This window comes from Ambystoma mexicanum, chromosome 3q (genome assembly GCF_040938575.1).
Source record: "Ambystoma mexicanum isolate Mex_15411 chromosome 3q, UKY_AmexF1_1, whole genome shotgun sequence".
NCBI lineage: Eukaryota > Metazoa > Chordata > Amphibia > Caudata > Ambystomatidae > Ambystoma > Ambystoma mexicanum.
In genome coordinates this window covers 185,878,686-185,898,433 of record NC_090926.1, presented here as the reverse complement: position 1 = coordinate 185,898,433, position 19,748 = coordinate 185,878,686, and the positions used below count along the sequence as shown (strand labels likewise).

General features: G+C 47.6%; 1 protein-coding gene across 4 annotated transcripts in view; it reads right to left on the bottom strand.

The window, feature by feature from the left end:
- SENP1 (SUMO specific peptidase 1) overlaps window positions 1-19,748 on the bottom strand; it is a 1,568,779-nt gene that overhangs the window by 923,709 nt on the left and 625,322 nt on the right. For all 4 annotated transcript variants that reach the window (XM_069653453.1, XM_069653456.1, XM_069653457.1 and 1 more), the window contains one exon: window positions 15,221-15,259. In XM_069653453.1, coding sequence (XP_069509554.1) covers window positions 15,221-15,259 — 39 coding nt within the window. The remainder of the gene's footprint in view (window positions 1-15,220; window positions 15,260-19,748) is intronic.

The window sequence follows — 19,748 nt, the reverse complement described above, 5'->3', positions numbered from 1 at the left end:
GTTTTGTAAATAAAGTTTTAAAAAAAAAAGAAAGAAAATGAGGTTTTCAATTGTACTTCCATTGACATCAATGGAATCCACAGCTATTTGGTATGTCTTAAACACTAACTGGACTTTAGAGGAAAGTACAGCGCTTTTAGCTTTGCTTACCTTGCTGAAATCAATTGTTCTTCAGCTACTGGGCAGCCCATGATGTACCAGTGCAGGGAGACAGTGTCTCCTTTCATTATTTCCTGTATGTTTTTCAATCAAAAACACAACAATATACAGTGAAGTGCTGCTCAAGGCTTTGTATCCCTTTTCCTTGGTTTTCTGCAACATCCTTTTTGCCTTTTGATGTGCCTAGAACAGGCTGATGGCAGTGAACCGCCTTTTACTTTTTTCAGTAGCTCACCAACTTCTGTTACTGCATAATTCCATTTCGAGTACCATTCCTATCCTTTGGCCATCTTGCTTTCTGGCCATCTTCCTGCCCTCTTATGTTAGGAAACTCCATATATGGTAATGTACTCCCAGGAGCCCAGCGTGGATCCACAACATAGTGCCTTTTTGTGGAAGAACTGGTCTTGGCAGGATTTACGACTGTCTGATCACAATGCACATCCTTGGCAGGAAGTGTGTGTGTTGATGGACAGATGTGGGGTTTGTGGCTGATCATGATTGAACAGTATATACCTGGTTGAATGGTGCAGATCCTTGCCATTGGTGGGCTACGGCAGCCCCCTACCCTAATTTGGAATAAGAGGACATTTGCCATTGTTTCTCAGGTCCTCTACTGGAGCCAAGATTCTCAAGAAGATGAGCCAGCACCGAAGACCCGGAAGACCACAAGCAAAGACAACCAGCATTGCCAAAGTCAGCTCATGATGAAGTCCTGCTACTTTTGCTGCGAGCATTGAAGACGCTCGTTAATGCTTTGATCCTTCGACAGATGACATCAACTAGTCGGGTCCCATGCACCTCAAACTCTCTGGTCGACCAGCACTTTTTGTTTTGCTTGTTGTAAACCTTGTATGTCTGTAACATTCTCTTAAGTTCTGGCACCCAGTTACCCCAAGGTTTGGTGGAGTTACAAATAACTAAACTAAACATGCAGCAGAATTACGTTGGAAATGTCACAGGAGGACCCTTGAAATTCCCATCCAAAGATATGGCCACTCTGCTTCACCAGTCCCCGTCCTAAACTGGAGCTTGGGACTATATAGGTCATTGACTTGCGACCCAAGTTCATCTCCCCTAGATGAAGAAGGACCTTCCTGAAGAAAATTCTATACCACTGTCACGAATCCTGCCTGTCTAGGTGCAAGTCTGTTGGGGCTGCCACAGAACAGGAGATAGGAACTGCTGCCTTACTTCCACGATAGGGAAGGACTGCTAAATTAAGATGTCCATTTTATATTTTTAAACCAGGGTATACAATTTATTTATTGTTCTTTTCATTTTACTTGCTACAGTTTCATTGCTTTACTTTACTGGACTGCTTTTACTGTACCAGCATAAAGTGTAGGTAATGTGGTAAGTCAGAATCAGGAGACCAGACAAGGTGGCATTTGGGTTTGAGTAATTCTTTTATTTGAACACAAACATAATATGCCTATATTTCTAGGCCCTATTCTTAAACAAACAAGGAGTCAAAGGGTGCTAATCAGGATGTTGTAGTAAAGAATAATCCAAGTCTGCCGTCCAGAAAAACTTCTCCTAACCCTACTACTTCCCTACCACTTTGCATATAAACAGAACCTAACTTAACAAGGAACAAATTACTTACCAGTGGTAACGTTCTTTAGACTGGATGTTCCTGCCACGTATTCCTCATCTTATGATATCTCCATATCCAGCTTTAGATGCTTCGGAATTTTTTTCCAGCAAAGGGCGCCGAGCGTCGAGGCCTCTGTCTCGGTGTCGACGTCATCAAAACCTACCCATGGCCCGCGGGTGCCACAACCTATGGCTTAGGTGGAGTGGTTGGCCCACGCACTATGCTTGGGTCGAGGGCTATTCAAATAGAAGGACTGCAGTAAATGAACCAAGTTCTTTCACCTGTCAGTCATTGTTCCGCGTAGCGGGAATGTGCTGTTATATTTAAGTCATGGCTTCTTTCGGTGTTTGGAAGAAGCAGCCTCTGCCCGCATGTTGCAGACAGAGTTTAGCTGGGAAGACCATGGCATAGGGCATCTTCCTGTCCCTAAGCGTCTTCTTAACGTAGTTGTATGTGCGTCGAGCTACCTGCACTCCGTTCGATAAGTCGGGGTAGATGTGGATCCGGGTGGAGTGGTATGACATGGAGCCCTTTTCACGGGACAAGTCAAGGATCAGGTCCCGTTCGCAGCAATGAAATAAGCGAGCGATGATGGTGAGTGGGGGGGCACCTGGTTTGGGCGGTGGGGCCATTGATCTGTGGGCCCTCTCCACAAGGAATTGTGAGAATTGGGCTTCAGGGAACATTGAGCGGAGAGCATCTTCCAGGAACGCCTCCATAGGGACATTTATGGTCCTCTGTGGCATACCGATCACCCCGATATTATTGCGGCGTGATCTAGATTCTAAGTCCTCGCATTTGTCCCGCACAGCCTTTCGATTTATTGTGATCAACTCTATGTATTTTCCGAGTGTGGCTGTTCTATCTTCCAGCGTGCTCACCCTGTCCTCTGCTTCCGTGACTCTGGTATTCACTTTTGGCATGTCTACCCTAATGGTGGCGATGTTACCGACAATACCGTTTAGTTTGTTATTCACTGTTGAGAGCCCGCCTGCATCGCCGCCATGTATGGGTCCATATTTCTTTCAGTGCAAGCTTGGATCGGCGCCGGGGCAGGAGGTAGGGGCCCCTTGGGGTCCGCCATGTTGGTCAAACTTGTATAGGCGTCCATAGGGCCCTTCTTGTTGCCCTTCGCGCCTATTGTCATGTGCCCTTTGGGTAGCAGAGTTGTCATGCGTATTTTAGGAAAGTACTTCCTTGCTTATTGCTGATTTCCCTAATGTTTTATCCGGGTTTGTTGGGTGGGGTGATGCGGCGGTGTAATGGTGTTTCCTTGTTGATGGCAGCAGTATTGTGGGACCCAGTCCCCTTCTTCCGAACGGAGGTAGCTCTGACTTGGTGTACTGGATGTTCTCACGTAGGTGCAGTTTATTATTTTGCCTTTGGAGCGCGGATCTGCGCCCGCTGTTATGTCGAGTTGTATCCCAGTTTATAATGTCCACTATTATGTTTCTCAGGCTTTCTGTGTGCCAGTGCGTTGTTGTGCCCCCTGTTCCAGATCTGAGTGGGAGGGCCCCCCCAATTGTGAGATCTATCCCCTTGCTTATCCACGTTGTATCAGGGTCTCTGTGCTGCATAGGTCCTCTCCATTATTTAAACGTGTTTCTGACACACGTTGCGACAGGGTTTTAATGTCTGAGCTTATTGTCAAGGCGCATTTACGCTGACCGCTACCGTGTCCTCCGCCGTTCTATCGCTGCCCCCCTTGCACCCAAATGAGAGCGTGTGGCTGCAGACTATTATGATCACCTAGGCGGCCCGAGTTTTCACACGAGCGAGCTGGCGGGCAAACACTATTTCAAAAGAGCTGTGCATGTTATGAGGAGCCCGCTCGCGTATTCACACTGCGGGGGTGGGTTCCGGTGCAGATTGCACGTATGAACGGGTGATATAGTTGCACTCTGGCACCCTTGATCAGGCTTTGGGGGTGTGCCACCGATCTGAGGGATCTACCAGTGCTCAGGGGCCCTTTGTCGTGTCAATGCTGGCACGTACCTTCAGTGGCTGGTGGTGCTTGGTTCACAGTCGGTTGTTGTGCGCTTTTGTCCACCGCGGCTCACGTTTCGTGCTCAGGGCTGGCGTGTTGGGTTGTCCCTTTAGTTTTCTTGCATCAGGATGTGTTTGCTGTATGTTCCATTGCTCTCCGATAGGACGCCGTCTTCACCGGGGAAAGGACGAATTTGGTGCACAGTCCGCTCTGCTGGTCTTCCAGTCGTCCCAGCCGACCAAACCTCATCGTGGGTGACAGGAGTCTCGGTTTTACCCGGGGTTTTCACCACAAGTGCCTGCTATGTTTCTGACTCGTTCACAGTTCTTTGGACTGTCGGTGGGCCGTTTACTACGCAAGATTGAACTGTAAGGATTTTGCAGTTTGTGGTGAGCTCACGTTAGACGGCCATCTTCATTGGTGCACAACAGCGCCCCCTCCACTCAGACACAGTTTTTAGTAGAAAAGTAGGTTTAACCTTAAGGACCACTCCTTAAAGAATACTGTGTAAGGAGGCTTGCAGGACAAGGCTTGAAGTTTACTCATCCTACGGGCTGATGTAAGTGCCACTAAAAGAATTGTCTTTAAAGTCAACAATCTGAAAGGACAGGAGTGGATATACTCAAATGGAGCACACATTAGGAATTTTAAAACTAGGTGGAGATCCCAAACCTGGAATTGAAAGGGGACTGGAGGAAAGACATTTTTCAATCCTTTCAAGAATTGTATAACCCGTGGAATCTTGAAGAAAGATACCTCTTCAGAGCAGTGCTTAAAAATAGATAGCGCTGCCAGATACCCTTTAATTGTACCCACCTGGAGCCCCAGATTAGCCAGGTGTAAGAAGAACGATAACACCATAGGTGTATTGTATGTAAAAGGGTCCACATCCTTATTCCTGCACCAGCTTCAGAACTTGTTCCGACTGCAGCAGTACAAGGACTTCGTTGCTGGCCTTCTGACTGAAAGCAAAATCTACATTACGTCGTCTGGGAGGTCCCAATCCTTGTACCTCAACCTCTCAGAAACCATGCGTGTAGGTTGACCTCTGGATGGAGAACCTGACCCTCCTCTCGTGAGAGAAGGTCCTCTCTTTGTGGAAGACGCATTGGAGGGCAGATGGACATGTCCAGAATGTCCGGGTACCAAGTCCTCGTGGCCCAATCCGGAGCAATTAGGATCATGGGTTTCTCGTACTTTCTCAACCTCCAGATTATTTGAGGAATGACAGGGACTGGAGGAAACTGGTACAGGAGTTGAAACTCCCGGTCCACTACGAATGCGTTCCCTAGAGCTCCTCTTGGGGGAAATTTCCTGTAGCAGTACAGTTTGCACTGGTCGCGAACAGATCTACTTGAGGGTTTCCCTAAAGGGTGAAGATCTCTTGAAGGACTTCGTGAGTAAGTTCCCACTCGTGGGAGACTGTTCTCTGCCTGCTCAGAGCATCCGCCGCCGTGTTCTCCTCTACGGCTAGGTGAACTGCCGATAGAGAGATTCCTTCTTGAATTACCCAGTACCAGAGCTGCATTGGTTCTCTGCACAGTGGTAGTGATCCTACGCCTCCTCTCCTGCTGAGGTAGTACATGGCCACTGCATTGTCCACGATTATCAGGAATTCTTTTTCTCCATACAAATGACAGAAAGGCCTTCAGCGCAAGTTTGATCGTCCTCAGCTTGAAAAGATTGATGTGTAGTTTGGACTCTGACAGAGACCAACGGCCGCCGATTGTGAGATCGTTGGTGTGGGCTCCCCATACCGTGAGTGAGGCGTCAGTCACTACAATTACCTCCGGCCATTGCTGCCAAAAAAGGTTCTCCTTTCAGAATGTTTTCTTGGTAGGTCCACCACAGCAGATCTTGTGCTACTCGCTTGGAACCTGAAGGAGGTCTGACATTTTGCCTGATCATTGTGACCATTGAGTCCTGAGAGCCTATTGGAAGGATCTCATTCTTGGGCGAGCTTCTGGCACCAGGAAAATGCAGGTTGCCATAAAGCTGAGCATCCTCAGAAAATCGAAGGCCGGAAGACTCCGGGTATTTTGGAATTGGTTGACCATCTGCAGAATGTCTCGAGCCCTCACCTCGGGTGGCAAGTCTTTTCCCAAGGAAGCGTCCAGGACAGCCCTGATGAATTGGAGCATTTCAGATGGTATCATGTGGGTGCTTCTAGAAGTTGAGGGAGAAACCCAGACTGTGAAGGGAGCGACAGGTTGAGCTGAGATGTTCCAGGGCCTGTTCGGGGGAACGTGCCTTGATCAGCCAATCGTCTAGGCCCCTCTCCTGAGACTTGATGGCACCAGCACCATCAACTTGGTGAAAATCCTCGGGCGGAGGTGTTCCCACATGGCAGAACTCGAAACTGATAATGAGAACCGCCAACGGCGACCCTCAGGTACTTTCTGTGCTTGTGATGGATTGGCACATGAAAGTGAGCATCCTGAAGGTCCAATGATATCATCCAGTCCCGATGCCGTAGGGCCTGAAGGATCTGAGAAAGGGCCACCATCTTGAACCTGTCCTTCCTGAGGAACTTGTTCAAGTCCAAGATGGGTCTCAATCCTCAGTCCTTCTTGTGTATTACAAACTAAGGGGAGTACCAACCCTTGTTCTTCTCCACTAGAGGTACCGGTTCTATAGCCCCTTGCTCTAGCAGGGTCAACATTTCCTGAATAAGGAGCGGATCTGGAACTCCGAAAGAGCTGTTCCCCGGTGGATGATCGAGGCCTTTTTAGAAAAGGAAGACAGTAACCCTGGGCAACTGTTTTCAGTGCCCATGCACCTGAAGTAATACGCCGCCATTCTTTCAGATGCTGTGAGAGTCTGCATCCCACCAGGGTCTTGTTGAGTAAGGCCTCAGATAAATTTTGAGGTCGCTCATGCAGCAGCTGAGGGGAAACGCAGCCCCTGCCTGGGTGGTCTTAGCACCTCTTCCCCGTCCATCACAGGGAAATATTTTCTGACCTCTTGATTCAACAGTCCTCTCCTTCTTCAAACTGAGGAGTAATAGCAAAAGTACAATCCCCTCCAAGCAGTACCAGTGGGACGAGTAGGTGGCTGTCTGATTGCAGTGCCAAGGTATTTGGCTGCAGCTTTGGAGGTCTACAGCTTCTCAAGGCTCGTCAGCCTTGCTGCCAAATAAATGAGTGCTGTCAAAGGGCATGTTAAGAAGTCTAGACTGTACATCTGGAGCAAATCCAGACTTTCTCAACCAGGCAAATCTGTGCGTTACAGAGCTAGCGCCATTGCTCTGCTGACACTGTCCGCAGAGTCGAGAACAGTCTGGAGTGATTCACACATAGCATCATTTCCGTCCTTGACCATGTTTAAAAGGCTGTCTCATTCTTGCCCTTCGGGGATATGTTCAGCCACCATCGCTATACTATCCCATAATGTGAAAGTGAACTTGGCCAGTGCGCACGTAGCATTTGCTGATTTAAGGGCCATACTCCCTGGGGGGGGGGGGAGGAGGAGGAAGGGGTAGTTGGGTATGCCTTTTGTCTGGCTGTAGAAGTGGCAACCTGAACTACCAAGCTTTCAGGAGCTGGCTGTATTATTAGATAGTGCATGTTACTACTTGACAGACGGTAGTTAGTGGTTGTTTTTTTGTTCACAGCTGAAGTAACTCAGCGTCTCCCAGTTGCCACTAACCCTCTATTGCAGAGCTACATGCAATGCCAGAGCAGGGTCCTCCTGGGGTCCCTTGTCCAAAATATCAGTCAAGTCATCCTGCTCAAAAAGTAGTGCAGGTCTACTCCATCCCAGATATTCTATCACTCTAGACATCAGCTGTCTGCAAGATCCATCAGCTTGGCAGATTGCAGGGTGTCATGTAGGTCCTTTATTCTTTAGTCCTCCTTAATTAAGGCCTCTGGAACATTATGTGTCACATACTGCAATCCAAATGGACGAGATTCATCTGAAGATGGATCATCCTCCTCAAATTGAGGAAAGGGATTTGAAAAGAATCCTTTCTTGGCATTGGAGGGTATTTGTTTGTCTGCATAGACACGGGGAGATGCTAGCTGAGCGACTGTCGCGAGTGGAGGACGAAGCGGCCTCGGTCTCGAGAGAAATGACCGGGTAAACAGGGCCCTGAAAGAGCTCAAAGAGGAACAACATTAGGATTGTGGGCCTATCAAAAACGGCGGACCAGAGAAACATGGAGACTCTAGTCGAGGAAGTACTGCTGCCCCCGGGACCACGAAACGTAGGAACTTTCGATGTCCTTTGTGTATGGGGATATGAAAGTAAGCATCCTCCAAGTCCAGCGATGATAGGAAGTTGCCTTCCTCCAGCTGCCCCAGCACGTGCTGAAGGGTAACCATCCGGAAATTTTGGGCCTTTATGTATTTGTTGAGACACCGAAGTCCAGGATGGATAGCCAGCCGCCGGTCTTCTTTCGGACGAGGAAGTACCGCAAGTATACTCCGGAGCCCCAGAGCCTCTTTGGGACGAGTTCTATCGCGCCTTTTCTCAGCATGGCTCGTACCTCCAGAAGCAGCTGTGGAACGTGGTTTTCTTTCCTGGCCACAGGAGGGAATGGGGGCACTTTCTTTGAAACTCCAGAGTGTGCCTGTGGGCCAGGGCATCCAGCACCCAACGGTCGGTGGAGATGGACTCCCACACGCCGACGAAGTTCGGCAGCCGGCTTCCCACCGGGGTGCTTAGGTGGGGGCCCGATGTCCCGGCCGGTTCAATCCTGTTTAGCTGAGGCCTTGCCACCCTGGGCTCCTTCGTGACGGTATCCACTGGTCTTGCTGCGGCCTCTGTAGGCTTCCTGCGACAAGGAACGAGCAGCTTGGCGGTATGACGATGAACTGCCGCCGAATCCTTTGGAGGCACCATGCGACTTGCCTGCGAAGGTTCGAAAGGATGGCCGTCATTGATGAAGAGTGCCTAGGGCACGGGCCGTCTCGGTGTCAGCTTTGATGGACTGTAGTGACTCGTTCACCGCTTTACCGAATACGTTGTTTCCGTCGAAGGGCATGTCGAGTACCCTGGTCTGCACGTCCTGATGGAAATCGGTGGCCTTCCTCACCTTCCTGCAGGATTTCAAGGGTTTCCGCCCTCTTGTCGTCTTGGATGAAGGCCAGGAGGGGAACGATCTTGAACCGCAACTCCATGTCGTAGCGTGCCACCATCGCGAGAGCGTTGGCCCCCTTGATGGTCGTCGCTGCCGACGAGATGACCCGTCGTCCCATGGCATCCAGCTTCTTCCCCTCACCGTCCGGTGGGGAAGTGGAAGTTGATTCCATTGCCCCTGCCGATTTCTTCTTTGCCGCCGTTGAGACGACCAAATCCGCGGACGGTTGTGCTCCGAGACACATAGTAGCGGAGTCTGGGACCCGGTACTTCTACACGTACCGGTCCCCTCCTTGCAGGGGCCCTGGACGGGTTCTTCAGTAGGGACAGTGCTTAGTCCCAGATGTCGTCCAGCAACGGGACTGAGAGGACGGTCTTCCTCTTGGCCTCCCGTCGTTGGTAGAGGAAACCTTCCTTCTTCTGCTCTTCGGGTTATAGCTGGAAGAGCTCCGATGCTCTGGCGATCATGGCGTGGAAGGAAGCAATTTTGTCGGGGGGGAGGCCCGTGCAGGGGGTCATGTGAGATCCGTCCCGTCGTCACCACCATCTCGGTGGAAGGGATGGAGGTGAAGGCTGGGGGTAAGGGCAACCTTGTCCGTATCTCCGTACACAGGGTCTGCAAAGCCATCAAGATTGCTCCTGAATTGGCCTGTAGAGTAGGTATCGGTTGCGACGGGAGCGACGGCTGGGGAGTGGGATCCTCCATTTCCTCCACCGCCCGCGGCTCCTCGTCGGCTCCACCGTCGCTCTCTTAGTCTTCCTCGTCTGGATCCTTCCTGTGGGTCCGGACCTCCTCGAACTTCTTGTCCAGGATAACTTTGACGCCAGCCAGCTCATCCTCGGAGGTGATATCTGTGTATGTTAGGGCTACCGTGCCCCCCTCTCTTTCTCGTCCCGGGGTTTCACAGGGGTCTTCTCGATAGGCTGGAAAGATGTTTCCCTCCTGGTTGGCAGGGAAACTCTAGGCCTGGAAGTCGTCACCACTGGGGTAGCCTCCGCAGGCTTCGCCAGGGCTGCCACGACTCCCTCAATCGAGGCATTTGCCAGGTGAATCAGGGCCTTCACTACCTTGGGCGCGTCTCAGGCCTTCACCTTAGGGGGGGGGAGGTCCCCTCCTCGCCCCCCCCCTTGGCTTTCTCCTTCGGGATCTTCTGGGGCTTCTCCCGAAGCTTACCCGGGTTCTCCGACTTCCTTTTCCCCCAGCCAGAGCGTTGGCTCGTGGTTGATGGCGTCCGGTGACATTGCGCCCTGGCTGGCAGCCGAGGAGCCCGAACCAACGGAGCCTTTTGTTGGGCCCCCGTCGCTGGAGCGCACTCAAAGGACTAAGACGACCGCTCGGACTTCCCACCTGCTGATGGGCTCTTCCCCTCCAGCCAGTTGGTGAGCTGAGTAAGACAGTCCTTCATTGTCCAGGCGGACATGTTCTTACACAACGCACAGTCCTCCTCCACGTGCGACTTGTCGCCGTGAAGGCAGTAAAGCCACCGGGAGTGCTCATCTTCCTTGAAGACGTTCCGTAATCCACAACCTGGGCAGTTCCTGAACAGTTTGGATCCAGTAGGTGTCGAATCTCCCTTGTCTTGGGCCATCTCCGACGCGGGGTAGGCCTCAAAGGTCTTCCGGAATCCTCCAAGAAGTGCAATTCGGTGAAAATCTGCCCTTTAGGGGCAGAGAAAATTCCGAAATCGTCCCCGTTGATCGGAAGTAGAATCGATGGAGCTTGAGGCTCGAATTGACCGAAAAAATAAGAGTAAACGCTTCAAAAAAACGCAATATGCAGTAAAGGCTCGAGATCTACAGCACGAGGACTCCCAACACTTGAAAGTACGGTAAAAATCTGAAGATGGCTGCCAGAGGAGGGGCTTAGGTAGAGGGCAGTCATTGGCTGGGGGCAGTATGACCCAGAGACCAGCGATTGTTTATTTGTAGAAAAACAGTTCAGACGACGGGGAATATTCATGAGCATGTGAATCCATGCCAGACCCCATGCTGGAGAAGCAGCCATCCTCTAGATTCCAGGTCAGCACAGCATGGATGGCTCCCAAATTCAGGCACTTCTTTACAGCTGCTGGCAAGGGGCGGCGGTGGGGCGGGGGTGGGGGGGCCGTCCTGCAAGCACAGTCAGGAAGGCTGGAAGAATCATAGGAAGGGCGCAGCAAGGGTTATCACCAGCATAGAGAACAGGGACAACACAAGAAACAAGGGAGCTGAAGCCCAGTCAGTATAGTAACACCAGGATCCTCTGCAGCAACCCATCTCTTCAGCAGTCTTCAGAAATGGATGAGGCTTGGTCTGGGTTTCCCCTTGACAAACCCATTTACACAGGGGCTTGCCAATCCACTTGCATGGAGCATTTAAAGGTTTTGAGGCCAGATGTTCAGGATGTTAAATGGGATATCTGTACATCTTTAAAATAGCTTTCACTAGTTTAAATGTAATCCGAGCATGCGCCTACATGAGGAGAACTGCAATTCTGTCCAGGTTTTGATGGGATATATTAAGCAACAAAGTCCCAGGCAATGCAAGTTAGTCAGAAAAAATAATTATCAAATGTGCCCAAGTAGAAGGGAAGGAGTCTTCTGGAGAGAATTGTGGAATATGTGCATGCTTCCTTGACAGAGTGTTGGGGAAAATTCTCTGTAAGGCTAATTTCCCAAACCTAGTGAGTCCCCCAGCAGCTTTGCTGGATTTTTGAGGTTTATTTTTTTCTCTCCTGCTAAGAGTGAGATTCTTTTACTCCCACTCTTAGACATGATTTGAGGTGTTCCTTTATCTTTCAATGTGTTTTATGGGCTATGGGGTCTTTTACTCCATAGGGTCTCGTGTTTTTGATGTGGGTTACACAGCACCCTTTGTGCCCTAACCCAGGGGTGTCGTAGCGAGCCCCCAACAGACTCCATACCCTGGGACTGACTACTGTCTCCCAGGGCATGTAAAGTCAACTTTGGCTTTACTAGTCCCAAATTATGAACACAAACCAGTGCAAACCATCATATTGTGGACATACTGGTCGGGGCAATTCGATTGCCCTGGGGTCTGTTGTTTGAGGGGGCACGTCTCCGTCCCCCCTGATCAAGTTTTGGCTGGTGGCAGTGGATACTACTTTTTATATTCGACCGCGAATATATCTCTATGGGATTTTCCCATTGTTCGAGACTACCAACTTTAATTATTTAATTCTTATAGCCTCGAACATACCGCCGGTTTATTTATTTAATATTAATTCACTGGTTGGTATTTTTTGCCAGAACTCGATTCTAAAATGGCGTTTGTGTTCTCTTCTGTGACTCCAACCCAAGTCCAGCCCTTTGTTCCACTTTTTGGTGGGCTTCTCCACAGAAGCCTCCAAAAGTGGTGCCACTCTGTCTGGGTACCACAGTGGGTGTGGGAGGGTGTTTAGGCACCCTGAACTGAGTTACCTTGGTAACTCAAGTCGCACTCTTGTGTGATTGGCCCAAGTGGTGAGCCGGCCGGCTCACCACTTAGCATGTTTGATTGACAGCTAGGCTGAGTGAATGGAGGTGTGCTGCATAAAAGCAGGTCTTTGGGAACTGGAACTTCAGAAGTCGCCACAGGACCCAAGAATCCGAGGAGGGAGAAGCTGAGCCGACCTGCAACGACGACACCACCGGTGGAGCCCTGCTGGACCGTCTCACCACTTTTCCCGACGACAGAGATCTCCAGTCCGGAGAGTCTTCTTCCTTTGACTGGTGGGGATGACCAGTTTTGCCTTCTTTTCACCTTCCTGGAGCATCTCGTGGCCGCCTTGCCCATGCCAAGCACCCCGGCAACCGGAATACCACGGTTTACCACTACCGCAAAGAGAAGGGTAGTACCTTTTAACCGGAGAAATCCGCAGCTGGTTTCTTCCCTGGCAGTGCAACGACCTTCATCTTTCCTCCACGGCGAGACCTGTTCTTTCTCTGGACGAAACACAGACTTGCACCTGCTGCCAGGAACAACTGCCCCCGCTGGAGCTTCCTTCACACTTAAGGTACTGTATCCCGCCTGGCTTCCCTTGCGACAGATCGTTCGGGTGACAGTAAAGCCTCGACTTTCTAACCTGGGCTAGCCTGGGACAACCTAGCTAACTTTTCCGGACTTTAATTTCATCCTTTTTGTGCGAACTATCTACAAGACTCTTTGAGCATAACCCCACTGTGTGAACCTGGACCCCTTCTGCTTGCTCTCTCCAAGAGTGGGCCTTGCAATTGACTTACTTGCTCTCCAGTAGAACTCTGCCTATCCTGCCTTACTGTGGTTCTTTGTAAAAGTATTGAAACTTGTGTGCTTCCTTAACTCTGCCTTTTTCCCTCCCTTTCTTTACAACTTATTAGAGTGTCATTTTATGTTAAGCGCTCACCTCTGTCTGAAAATAAGTGGCGTTTCTCAATAAGACTTGTCTAATAAGTGAATAGGGTTGTATATATATGATAGTGACTGTGCGGAATTTACTTACCTCGTTTTTGCTAGTGTAAATCACAAGTGTGTTTTTAAATAAATAATTATATACTTTTACACCAAAGCTCTGGTCAGTGTTTGTTTGTGCTACTGTGTCTCTGTACCTATTGTGTACACTCTGCATACTGCCTAACTCTTCTTGAGGGAAGTCTGACTGCTCAGCCACAGCTACCAAGTGAATCTGTGTGGTACAGACTGCTACCAAGTGGATTTACTGCCAAACACCTGTAGTCTTAAATCTTTTGCAGTGGTCCCTAAGGGAACTGCACAGGTTTCTGCCTAACACGGGAGTGCAAAAAAAGTTCTTTAGGCAGTACCATAAAGAAACTGAGGATTAAAATAATCGTTATCAAAGATTTGAATACGCTATGAAGAGGGAAACAAATCACATGTTGTAGCCTTCAAGGCGGGTCATTCATGATGTTTAATGGCCCTCTGCATGAGTTTAGCCATATCACCACTAGAAACATACGTTTGTACCGAGCCCAGTGCTGAAGGAGCACTACTGGCCTCTCTTTTTGCAAGGTTGTGTGCTAGGAAGATGATTAGGTAGACTAGGTAGATTTTAGGCTTGCCAATACCAAAAATTCATATCTAGGTATCTTCAATACTGACTTAGCAGAAACAAGGCAGTGGAATGAGATTGACCCAGCCTAACAATAAATAAAGGTAGACCCTATTTCTTGGTAAATGAGTGTTCACCAGCGTGCTTGTTTGCTGCTTGTGGAATCGCTTTCCATTATTTCTATATTGTTTTAGATTGTGTTCACATTTCTATATCCCTAACAAAGCACATTTCCCTGTTTTCATATTGTGCTCTACTATGGGCCTCATCACGACTTGGGCAGTAATGCCGGAGCTATTAGCGCCGGCGCTATCTGCCCTATCGCCGAACCCCCCGGCGCGAATAGCACCGGATCACGAGTTCGGCAGTAATGGTATTCCACATTCCCCATTGAGCCCACTCGGGAATGCCCCATTCCCCATTGGGCTCAATGGGGAAATTTCGCACTCATACCGCCGACGGTATGAGCGCGAATTTTCAGCGGATTTCCCCCCAGCTCAGAGCTGGGGCGTAATCCGCCAAAGCCCTGATTTGGCGGATCCTTAAATCCGGCGGTAATAGCGCTACCGCCGGATTTAAGGGTTACCGCCAAAGCCGTGATGAGGCCCTATGTGTCACAGCTGGATATCCTAAGAAAGCACATTGCTCTATATTGCGCTATACTCTATACGTACATCTAGGAATCACTAAGAGAACACAATGCATTGTTTTAGACTCGCTGAAGACGCTCCAAGAAGGAAGCATGGACACGATAGTAAAATAGAGGCAGAATATACCATGATGCAGTTCCACACTCCAGTTACCATCATTTTATTTTCTCTTCTCTTATCCAATGTCAGTTGTTCGTCTGGATTACTATTCTGTTTTTTCGGCAAAAGCGAGTCTTTGTTTTGAGCAAAGTCCTCTCGTTCATTTTGGGTCTCAAAAATCTAACCTCGGCTATTTTGATAATAGCCATGGTATGGCCTTCTACTGCCAGAAACAGCAAGTAAGAGACACATTAACAAGGATACAAGCACTTTTTGAAACTAACATTGATTGTGCCCCTACAATCAATCAGTTACATTACTATGATATAGCTCCTTGATGGTTACTCTCTATTCCGTATGCTTATTACCTTTTAGTGCTTCCAGCAAAAACAGCAGGCCTCACTGAGATTATAACAATTGCCAGTTTAAATAAACCAATCAGGTACATGCATAATTAAATCAAAATACCAAATACACAAAAAAGGTCTCATTTAAAGAGTGAGACTATAATGCTGAATAAATGTCAGCTTTCATGCTGCATAATACACATCCTGTTTGCACTAGTATAATTATTGCTACTGTCAACTGTATTATGCATTACAACATTAATTACTTACAATTCTTTGATCCAAAGCTCTGCTCTGAAGAAGGGGACACTAGAGGAAATAAAATAAACAAATAACTGACAGAACCCAGGGCTGCTATCTGTAAACAAACAAATTATTTAAAAAAGCAGACCATGAAACAAGTGCTGTTCTTCCTTTAAATTAAGACCTAAATAAATCCTTGTACTCCAGGCATGCAAGCCAGTCCTTAAACAGACTGTTGATGCGAGGCAACCTTTTCTTCACAAATATATGCTCACTTCTCATGCTTTGCACGGCAAAAGTGCAGCTTAATGGAATTTAATTCTTTAGCCATCGCTCGTCACAGAAAAGAACAAGTTACTCTCTTACCTGGTAACGTTCTTTCGATGGGATGGTCCGACAACGTATTCCATATCTATGTCACCAATCATCACAGCTGTGCTGCTTTGGAAAATCTTTCAGTGTCTGCGTCCTGCATCGATGACGTCGATACACAGTACTCGAGGGCCTCCATCAAGCCGACGTCACCGGATGTTATAAGTAGGTCGCACAACGCCCGAAGCCTCAGTTGTAATTTTTTCCCCCAGAATGTGTGGCACCAATCTTCTGCCAGTATGACCACAGAAAGCCTTGCGGAAACGTAAGCTGTAATCGCATAAGAAATTCTGTAGCGGGGTAGGCAGGGAGGGAGCGATATGGAATACTTCGTCGGACCATCACATCGAAAGAACGTTACCAGGTAAGAGAGTAACTCGTTCTTCGAGGGGATTGGGTCCTCCGACGTATTCCATATCTATGACAGACTCCCAAAGCAGTACCAACATATGGAGGAGGGAAAAAGAATTTAGAATATAGAAATTTAGAATGCCCAATCAAATTGCAGAGTAAAGGACCGCCTTGCCAAACGCCAGATCCTGCCCATGGATAGAATCTAGGGAGTATTGTCGTACAAAAGTATGGACCGAAGCCCAAGAGGCTGCTTCACAGATGTTACGAATAGGAACACCCCTCTGCAGGGCAGTAGAGGCAGCCATACCCCTAATAGAATGGGCCCGTAAGCCTAACGGAGGGTCCTTACCCGCCAAGCGAGAACATTCAGAAAGTGCCAAGATAATCCATCTACACAAAGTCTGTTTAGTAACAACTTGTCCCAAACGCCTTCCAGCGTAACCTATAAAGAGCTGATCATCCACTCTGACCAGGGACATGCGTGAAATGTAGAAACTTAAAGCTCTCCTAGGATCTAACCTATGGAGCCTCTCCTCGTCCTTACCAGGATGCGAAGGAGGATAAAATGCCGGAAGAATGACCTTCTGGCTTAAATGAAATTCCGACACCACTTTCGGAAGAAAGGAAGGACGAACTCTAAGGACATCCCTGTCCTTATGAAACACAGTGAAGGGTGGCTTAACTGAAAGTGGCTGCAACTCTCTCACTCTGCGTGCAGAAGTGAACGCAACTAAAAAAAACGTTTTCAGGGTTAACAGTCTCAAAGGACAAGAATGTAAAGGCTTAAAGGGAGCACCCATTAGAAACTTGAGAACAAGGTTCAAAACCCAACCGGGCACCTGGAAAGGTGACGGAGGGAACACATTAGCCCTTTCAGAAACTGAGAAATTAAAAGGGATTTTAAAATAAGAACACTCCTCAGACGAGCACTTAAATATGGACAGCGCCACCAGGTAACCTTTATTTTTTTTTTTTTATACGGTTTATACAAACCTTTAAAAAGAGGATGATCGCTACAACACAACACAAGGAAAGACTAGTGAAGTAACACTCAACACACAGCACAGCTGGCCACGAATTGAACCCTCTCCGTGGAATTCTTCGGTCTCCTATGATAAGTCATTTACTGGTACAAAATTATCATCATTACACAGAAAATAGGTGTGATTTCTCCTTGAAGTGTCATTGAGTATAGGGTTCCGAGACCACTGAAACCAAGTCTGTGTTTAGACGTTTATTCAGTTCCTCGAGAAATGTTATTAAAGCAAACATCAATGGACGGTTTGATCCTTCGAATATCCCTTTCCACCACTCATCCGCACACCGTGTCTGCATTTTTGCAAACACCGGGCCGAACGTGCGAGTTCTCAGTGTACGTAGATTAGAACAAAAGAGTGTAAGGTGTTTCAACGTCTCATTTCCAGTTTTACAAAAGCGACACAATAACTCTGTGGTAGAGTTGTGTGCGTAGCGGCGTTCTTTAGTGTCCATTAAGTTTAGTCTAAATCTTAGATAGATAGATCTTGCTGACGCATTAGGAAATAGCCACAAGTAAGCTTGCAGATTCCCGTGCGCTCTGGCCTCTCCTGGTACATCTGCCATCATTCTGCAATTCCGTCTTTGTTCGCATGTTAAATGCCAGTCTGTGCTCCATACTTTTTTCTTCGCTAACATCGGATTTTCCAATAGCATTGATAACTTAATGTCATACAGGTCTAGTATCTCAGTACAGTACTTTTTCCATAGTACTAAGGTGGTGCAACCGAGATCTTGTTTTGTTTTTAGTATTTCGTACTGCAGCGCAGGTGTGTTTATTGAGCATTTCCTAAGGAGGATTAGAATGTTCCAACACACCCTAGCATGGATAGATATTAACCCCAATTCATATCTTATACAGACTGTTGGCGTGCCACGGGGTAAGTGTAAAACTTTTACCCAAAAAATATTTTCTAGAGTGTTCCAGAGCTTGTGGGAGCATCCTAGGGCGTTTTCTGCCCCATATATTATTGCTGGCATAGCTTTTTGTCGATAGAAATCGATTGTTGGTTTTAGCGAAAATTTTCCAAACTGTTTGTTAATGATAGCTGCTTGACATGCTAATTGTCTGCATTTTGATTTTGCTACTTCTGCCCAAGGTGCGTCATCTAGTTTGGAACTTATTCTCATGCCCAAGTATCGTGTGTCACCGACAGTGTTTAGCTTTGTCTTTTCTATATACCAATTTTGTTTACTTTGTTTTTTCTTCACAGATCTTAAGTTTTGAAGTGTTATTATCTCACACTTTTGTTTGTTAATCACCAGTCCGTTTTGATGTACGTATGTTTCCAGGGCATCTAGTTTTCGTTGGAGACCGATGTAGGTCATATCTAAAAGTATGAGGTCGTCCGCATATACAAGCCAACTCACATGCATGCCGTTCATCTTTGGTGGAAAAGAGGAGATTTCGCTAAAGGCTTCTCCTACGTCGGACAAAAACAAATTAAAAATAGCTGCGGCCAGAGGACATCCTTGTTTCACACCCTTAAAGGTTTCTATAGGCTTTGATAGAGTCCCCTGCCGGTCCAAACGTATTCTGATGTTTGTGTTAGAATGCAATTCCTTAATTGCTTCGACCAAACTTTCCGGACACTTCCAAGCTCTTAATTTTTTCCATAGAATTCCTCGATCAATACTGTCGAAGGCGTGGGAAAAGTCTATGAGAGCCAGGTGTATTTTTGTGTTTCGTCTTATTGCTTCCATCTTAAACAGATTCAATATTAACAAATTTAGGCCACACCCCACGCCCTTCACAAACCCGGCTTGCCTTTGATCAATGTGGTTGTTTTCTCCTGCCCACCTTACTAGCATCTGCTGTAGCTGTGTCGCGTAGATTTTACCAATTACATCTAACAAGGCGATAGGTCTGTAATCCCCAGGGTTGGCTCTATTGCCTTTTTTAAATATTGGGACCACTATGGCACTTTTCCACGATGTTGGAGATAGTCGCTTATCGACTATCCTTTGGAACAGGGTCATGCAAAAATTGGACCAAGCTTCTGTGTTACGCTTGATCGTATAGTTCGTGAGGCCATCAGGGCCAGGTGCTCTCGATCGGTTTGATCGCTTTATTGTAGTTAAAATATAGTGTCGATCAAACTTTAAGTCCCAGATGACTAAATCTGAGTGGACGTCATCTTTCACGAGCCCATTCGCACTAAACATTTTGGTGTAAAAGGAAGTCCAAGTTTCTTCTGATATACAGTTTGCTTGCATAGCATCCTGCGGGGCAAATTTGCTATTTATAGTTTTCCAAAAATTCGCCGTCATCATAGCCTCTGAGTCGTTTTGAAGCATAGTTGCTTTGTGAGACTTACACCAGTTCTTATAAGTTTGTTTGATTGCTTTTTTCTTTTAGGCCATTGCCTCTTTATCCCCCGTCGCTATGTTTCGCAAGTCATGACGCATCAATCTTTTGCGCTGTTGCATTTTTAGGTCGAAGCTGTGTGTATGTTTACATTTTTTATTCCTCAGACCTTGTTTGTGTTCTGTAAAGTCGGTCAGTAGGTGGCAGTATTCGACCTCATTTAATGCCAAGTTTAGATTAGACACAATTTTATTTACCTCTGCGTCTGCAAGTTCGAGCCGTATTCTACTTGATCGAACTAATACGGGCCATGACCAGTGGTCGGGCAGTGTCATACGTGATACCTTTAAATTCATTACCACCATATCATGATCACTGTAGGCCATTGGTTTAACTTCAAATCTAGTTGTTCGTAGGTGAAGGGCCTCTGACACAAACATGTAATCCAAAACGGATCGTTGATTTAGTCTATTCCATGTAGCATTC